This window comes from Nannospalax galili, unplaced genomic scaffold, assembly GCF_000622305.1.
Source record: "Nannospalax galili isolate Female #2095 unplaced genomic scaffold, S.galili_v1.0 scaffold615, whole genome shotgun sequence".
NCBI classification, from domain to species: Eukaryota; Metazoa; Chordata; class Mammalia; order Rodentia; family Spalacidae; genus Nannospalax; species Nannospalax galili.
The window spans coordinates 444,389-451,717 of record NW_008336950.1 but is presented as its reverse complement, the minus strand read 5'-3'; the positions used below and the strand labels follow the sequence as shown (position 1 = coordinate 451,717).

General features: G+C 50.8%; 1 protein-coding gene across 1 annotated transcript in view; it reads left to right on the top strand.

Moving 5' to 3' along the window:
* The window catches only part of Igsf22 (immunoglobulin superfamily member 22), a 19,775-nt gene that overhangs the window by 2,412 nt on the left and 10,034 nt on the right, over positions 1–7,329 (top strand). The window contains 18 exon segments of the mRNA XM_029562878.1: positions 195–378; positions 380–402; positions 588–666; positions 668–700; positions 1,974–2,061; positions 2,129–2,217; positions 2,395–2,461; positions 2,463–2,564; positions 3,451–3,564; positions 4,023–4,611; positions 5,822–5,908; positions 5,911–5,936; positions 6,017–6,125; positions 6,128–6,157; positions 6,268–6,423; positions 6,426–6,473; positions 6,476–6,496; positions 6,499–6,651. Of these exon segments, the coding sequence (XP_029418738.1) occupies positions 195–378; positions 380–402; positions 588–666; positions 668–700; positions 1,974–2,061; positions 2,129–2,217; positions 2,395–2,461; positions 2,463–2,564; positions 3,451–3,564; positions 4,023–4,611; positions 5,822–5,908; positions 5,911–5,936; positions 6,017–6,125; positions 6,128–6,157; positions 6,268–6,423; positions 6,426–6,473; positions 6,476–6,496; positions 6,499–6,651 (1,998 nt within the window).

Here is a 7,329-nt window from a genome sequence, read left to right as displayed (position 1 = left end):
TATATATATATGAAAACTCACAGCAGCCCCCTATAAAGGTGCTTGGCCATTGAGGGGTGAAGAGGAGTTAGTACCCCTCCTGGCTGAAATTTGAGGTAGGGCAATGATCATCAACTCCTTTGGTCTCTGTTCTCAGCCATAGCAGGCCCTGCCCTCTCTGGCCCTCACTGCCCTGGCTGTCCATGTTCCACCAGCTCAAGCAGGCATGAGCTCTCAATCCCTGGGTGAGCTCCCACCTGGAGCCCTTTCTGACCTCTCGCCAGACTCACAGAGGAGGTCACGACAAAGAAGTCCTCAGCACAGCCTGACTGTTCTTCAGCCTGGTGACCAGAGTTGCAGCATCCCAGCAGGAGAGAGCGTCCCCAAGTTCATGGAGAACTTATCCCATCGCCACTCCTGAGTGTATGCCACTCGCACCCGTGTCTCCCTACCCCGCTCTGTTCTCCAGCCCCCACCCCTAATGTCCCCCAGTACACAAGCCGGGTGTCCCTTCCCTGCCCCAGGCAGATCCCTGGGAAGAGGCAAGGAGGGGGACAGCGCTGGCAGCCTGCAAGCTGTGAAGCGACAACGTCCTGGGTCCTCCGCAGAAGATAAAGCCGTGTTCTGAGCCCGGGTTCAGGGAAACCCCAAGCCCTCTGTGTCCTGGAAGAGGGAGAGCATCCCCATCAACCGCAAAGATCTATGACAGCACCAACAGGGAGCTGGAGGAAGTGGAGGCCGGGACCCCCTCACTGACTAGAAAATCACCATGGCAACACAAAAGCAGCCGTGGGGAAAGATACACCACAGGATGGAAGAGGCTGACTGGAAGAGGGAGGGGCTGGGGTACTCCCAGAGCTAGCAGGGGCCCAAAATCACCTGCGAGGCAAAGCAGCAGCCAGGGCCAGGCCAGAAGGCAAGCTTACAAGGCCGAAGGGAAGGACAGGATGCTCAACAGCAGCCAGAGGCCAAACGGGTCGGGTCGGTACATGGAAGTGAGGTGGCAGCTAGGATGTGGGTGGCTAGGTCGTGGCTCGAGCGAGAAGGGGACCTAGGGCCGGTGTGGTGGCACATGCCTTTAGTCCCAGCATTTGGGAGTCAGAGGCTGGCAGATTTCTGTGATGGACCGCCAGCCTGGTCTACATAGCAAGTTCCAGTCCAGCTGGAGCTATGGAGAGACCTTGTCTCAAAAAAAAAAAAAAAAAAAGAAAGAGGAAGAAGAAGAGGAGGAGGAGGAGGAGGAGGAATAAAAAAGAGGAAGGAGACCATAGTGATGAAGGGAGTCCACATTGAGGGACATACGGACCTAGCAAGGGACTGGTCATAGGTATGGGTGAGGCCCAGGGTTCCTGCACCCTCCAAAAGAACCTTGCCACCAGTCAGTTGTCCTTAAGGTACACAGATTCTGGATCACTTCCTGTGAACTCGTGCCCAGGCGCAGCCTCTGGCTTGCAGAGGTTGAGGAAAGGGAAAGACGGGTCACTGGGAGACCCTATAATTACTCAGGTCCTTCCCCACTTCCCACTGTGAAAGGCAAAGTTCCCTTCTCCCTTGCCAGACAGAACCTTTGCCCACACACAGACTGCCCCCGAGTCTCCTACAGGATGCCCCCTACACAAGCCCAGTGAGTCGGCAAGCACTTTCTGAAAGCCTCTCTGGCTTATAAGCACCATGTAGACAAGAACCAAGCCAATTTTATTCACTCCTGTTTCCTCTGGGGTGGAGGCCAGTGCCTGGGACAAAGAGCAAATTGCTAAATGAAATACCCACCGCTGGAGAACTGCAGACGAATTATAACTCAGAAGGTCCCTGTCCCTGGGAACTCATAGCCAAGGAAAAAGTCTGGTGAGGAAGCAGATGTTGTTACTGGGGGAATCCAGCAATATACACTCATACTTACACATAAACTCAGGTTCCTCCCTCTGCCCAAAAAAAGCCCTTTTCCCATCTCACAGACAGTCTCTGTGGCCCCCCTTCCCAACCCCTGAGGGTAGGACTCTGATCCAATTGGAACCACTGACCTCAGATGACTCCAACAACTATACGTGATAAAACAACGAACACAGACCCTACCTACACTATGTCCTTGCTGGTGACAGAGCGTCAGCCTGGCTGCCTCCTCCTGGCAACTTCCTCTCTTAGCAACTAGACTGTCTCTGTCCCACTGTGCACCTTTCTGTCCTCGGATCAAAAACAACTAGATTTCAAGGAGATGCTCACAAGAGATAAGGATGGGAGGCCCTGCCCTGGATGTGGTCTTCCCACCCAGCTGGAGTCTCTCAAAGGCTTCATCATGGGGTCCTGAGTTTCGAGAATCCACAGAGTTGGGAGGGGTATCTCAAGGCTAGGAGAGGCTCCCTCTGTCTTCAGAGGGAGACACTCAGCACAAGCTTAGTCCCCTCCTCCTCCTTCCAGAGCTCCCCCTCCCCACAAGAAGCAGCAGAAGGAGAAAGAGAGGCTGGAGACTTTGTCCAAGGTACATACCCAAGAAGAGCTTTGAAAAGGTTTGTGTGGAGTAAGGTTTCACTGACTTCCAAGAGCTGCTCAGGAAGCTCAAAGGGACAAAGAAGAAAACAGAAGTGGAGGTCAGTGCACAGCAGAGAGCACGGGCCTGTGGGCCAGGCCTGGGCTTCCCTGTGTGTCTCCCCAGCAAACATATATGCAGGCAGACTGTCTGCTGCAGAGGATCTGTCACCTTCCTGCTTCCTTACCTCTCTTCACCTCTCCATTTGCATGGACTGTGGAGTCAGACGGACCTGGGTTCAAATCCCACTTCCACTGTCTCTCCGAGTTTCAGTTTCTTCATCTGCAAACAGTATATGTCTGTCTTCCATTCGATTTTCTGGTGGTGGTGATGGTGGTGGTGGTGACGGTGGTGGTGAGGGTGGTGGTGGTGGTGGTGATGGTGGTGGTGGTGGTGGTGGTGATGGTGGTGGTGGTGGTGGTGGTGGTGGTGGTGGTGGTGGTGGTGGTGGTGAGGGTGGTGGTGGTGGTGATGGTGAGGGTGGTGGTGGTGATGGTGACGGTGGTGGTGATGGTGGTGGTGGTGGTGATGGTGGTGATAGTGAGGGTGGTGGTGATGTCGGTGGTGGTGGTGATGGTGGTGGTGCTGGTGGTGGTGGTGGCGGGGGTGGTGGAGGAGGTGATGGTGGTGATAGTGAGGGTGGTGGTGATGTCGGTGGTGGTGTCACTTATTTGTTCACTCAACCACCTCTCATTAAGTGTTGACACTATAATTACAGAATCTATTTCCTGGGCCCAGATACATAATGACTGTTCTCTTGAATAGTGATTCCTTTCTCAATTCCCACCATGTTCCTCTCCTAGATCTTTCAGCTGATCAATGTGCTTAGAGGAAGGTGTTATCTACTGAGCCCAGACCCTTAAGGAGTTTCCTTGGGAACTGTTGAAATAGCCTGGGCAGAGTCCAGATGCCTCTGATTCTAGCATTTTGTTGATACACTCTCTCAGGCCATTAGGATTCTGAAGCTCCTGAAAGACGCAGAGACCAAAGCTGACACCACTGTAGTCTTTGACTGCACTGTGGAGCTGAAGGACCCCAACAGGAGGATGATATGGATGAAGGTAGCGAACACCTAGCTAGGGCCCACCTGGCACCGCCAGGTCCTCTGCACCCTCTGCCTTCTCAGACCCTCTCTTTATCCAGAAACTGGTTCTCTCCTGATTGGCCAATCAAGAGGATGCTTTCTGATACAACTGAATAGGCTGAAAGTTGGACTTTATATTTATGTATTCCATCACTTTGCTTTTGGTCAGAAATGGTCACTTTCCTCTTTCTGTGCCTCAATCCATCCATCTTTAAACAGAAAACCTGAATGAGATCATTCTAATGGTCATTGAAGTTCTGTGCCTCTAGGAAAAGCCTCTAATGAGTTTTAAGAGTGTGGGCCTTGTGGGGTGACAGGGGCCTTGGGTCTCATCAAGCTGGATGATGAAGCTGGAGAGATTTTGCCCTGGGTATGTTTAAAGAGATGGACATGCACCCTCCAGCTCATGCTGACTCTAGGGACTGAGAATTTCAGAAGTCTCCTGCTAAACCCTTCATCAGCTTTCCTACCTGTTCCCTGAGGTGGGATTCTGAGCCTCTGAGGATCCAGTACTCCCTGGGCAAGTATGATGCGAGGTAGGTGGGTACCAAGTACATGCTGATTGTTACCAGTATAAACATGAGCGACGCCAGCATCTACAGCCTCACTGTGGGAGATGAGCGGACATGGTTTGAATGTGGCATGAGCGCTCACAGTGCTGTGTATGACTGTGGCGTGAGCACTCACAGTGCTAGGTATGACTGTGGCGTGAGCACTCACAGTGCTGTGTATGACTGTGGCGTGAGCACTCACAGTGCTGTGTATGACTGTGGCGTGAGCACTCACAGTGCTGTGTATGACTGTGGCGTGAGCACTCACAGTGCTGTGTATGACTGTGGCGTGAGCGCTCACAGTGCTAGGTATGAAAGTGGTGACACAGGAGAAAGGACAGTGGGCTATGCAGGGAAGGGCTGCATGGAGTGGGAGTCACCAGAAAAAGGAAACACAGAATGTAGGGAGAACAATGAGGTGGTAAGTACCATGGGAGAGTGTAGCATAGTGGCTGAGAAGTCAGACTCTGAAAGTAGACCACTGGGGCTCAAGTCTCCACATCTACTCCTTATGAATGTGTGATTTAGGGCAAGTTCCTTAACTTCTTTGCTTCGGTTTCTCTATCTGTAAACTGGGTGATCATCGTAGACTCTACCTACATGGGAATTGCTATGTGAAAATTAATTAGAATAGTGCTTGTCATGTATAGAATACTATGGAAGTGAGATTTTATTGCTGTTATTATTACTGGAGGGGAGGGAGACCTCATGGGAGACCTTGGAGAGGATGGGTTAATGAGTACAATGAAAGGAAGGTGCTTCCCCCCAGCTGTGGGCTACAGGAAGCTAGTGACACCTATGTCTCCATGTTCTTTCTCGCTCCGCTGCAGATGAGCTCCTGGAGCTCATGGAAGAGATGAAACCAGTGAAGGTGATAGAATGCCACAGAGCTGGGTTTAAGATCCACCTCTCCAAGAAAGCGCCTGGCTTTGTGTGCAGGAAGGTACACACCCTCTTTGCTGATCCACACTGACCAATCTGTTTGATCCCAGCATTCTCCCACAGTGGGTATTGATTTGGCCCTGTCCTGGCTCCAATTCTCTACCAGACCATGATGAACTTTACCACCCCCTAGACTCTGGTTGCCCCTATGTCTTAAACTCTAGCCATTTCTAATCTCTCATACTCGACCATTCATACTTCTTATACCTTCATCCTCCTCCATCTCTCAGACTCTGTCCAAGTTTCCCTAACTTCATCTTTTACTTCCAAATTCTGACCATCCTCTTCCACCCTGGTTATCCCAACTTTCTTCATCCTGACCATCCCCTGCTCCCTCACCATAACCACTCCCCACTGACCCTGACCACCACAATGACCCTGAGTATCCCACAGACCAGCATAACTACAGATACATAGCCTAACTCCACTGCTACATCTCAACTATCTTCATCTGTGCATCCTAAGTCCCAGTAGAACATCCTCCTCTAACCAGCACCCTATTAACCATCTCTCAGTATACCTGGATGCCATTCCCCAAGCCATTGAGCTCTCTCCAACACCCCTCTTCCTGGCTGCTGTGTCTCATCACCTACTAATCATTGCCAACCATCTGCTCATCATAAATGATATTGATTGACATCACACCCTTGACTGCTCCCATGACTGTGCCACCAACTCTTCTGCCATAATTCCCTTTCACTCCAACACCCTGACCCAGTCCTGGCCCTTCTTCCTCCCCAGAGTGTCTAGCCACCGTGAAGAGTGGGACGACAGATGCACACGCAGCCACTGGGAATCCGACTGAGTTGTGTGTAGTTGAGAAAATGGAAGCATGTGGCTGGAGGACGGCCAGGGGGTCTGAGGCAGGGGCCAGGGAAAGGTGTGAAGGGAGTCAGCTTGGCCCATGCACGGCCTCATGCTGCCCCTTGCCTCCAGATCACAGGTTTGCATGGTGTGCTGATAGTGAAGCAGGGTGCCGTACACAAGCTCATCTTCCCCAACATGGGCTAAGAGCATGTGGGCAAATACACATTCCAGGCCGAAGGTAGGAAAGCGAAGCCTCAGTGTCCGCTACAGGTAGGGTCTGCTGAAGGCAAACAGTTCAAGGCTGCCTGGCCTGTCCACATGCCAGCCTCTCCCCCATTGCTACCAGTTCCTCCCCAGTCCCCTGACACCCTGCACTGCAGATCCTCCTACCATTGACCCGTCAATCCTGAAGCCACCAGCTGCATATCCTGTGATGGTGAAGGCAGGCCACTCAGCCCACAGCAAGGTGCCCTTCTAGGCAAGGGCATTGCCCAAAGTGTTCTGGTACAAGGATGGTATGGAGGTGACCGAGGAGGAGCCATGTCCATGGAGCACAGTGAAGACCAGGCTCTACTCGCCGTCTCAAACATGTGAGTGAAGACAGTGGCTTGATCTGCTCAAGCTCAAGGACTGCCATGGCACAGCCACTGCCACTCTCATCTCCACATGCCAGGTAAGGGCACAGCTACGGGGTTATCTTAGGGCACTGCTGCCTAACACTCAGGGAGAGTGGCTCCAAAGGAGGCCCTGTACAAAGTTGCAGTGTGGGCTGGGCATGAGATTGGAGTTCTGGCTTTGCAGCCTGAAGCCCACTTCCTGACCTCGAGTGGCCTTAGTCAAGTGGACCTCTTTAAGCCTGTTTTCCACCAGGAACAGGATGATTTTTTAACCCTAGTATCTATTTCTAATAACTTCCAAATGCATAGCTAAGTACACAGCCCAAAACATACCTTCTAGTAGTTAAGTATTGCTATAGACCATACAGTGAGGACAAAGCTGGAGGTAAGGGGGAAATGAGGTGAAAGAGGGGTGAGATTGACTTTAATCCCAGTACCTAGGAGGCAGAGGTAGGTGAATCTCTGTGAGTTCAAGACCAGCCTAGTCTACATAGAGAGTTCCAGGCCACTTGGGGATCCAGTCTCAAAAAGACAAAAAAAGATAGATGATAATGATAGATGATAGTCGATAAATGAGATATAGATAGATAGATAGATAGATGATAGATTATAGATAGATAGATGATAGATGATAGATAGATAGATAGATGATAGATAGATAGATAGATAGATAGATAGATAGATAGATAGATAGATAGATAGATAGATAGATAGATAGATAGATAGATAGATAGATAGATAGATAGATAGATAGATAGATAGATAGATAGATGATAGAGATAGATGATTGATAGATAGATAGATGATAGATTGATGATAGATTAG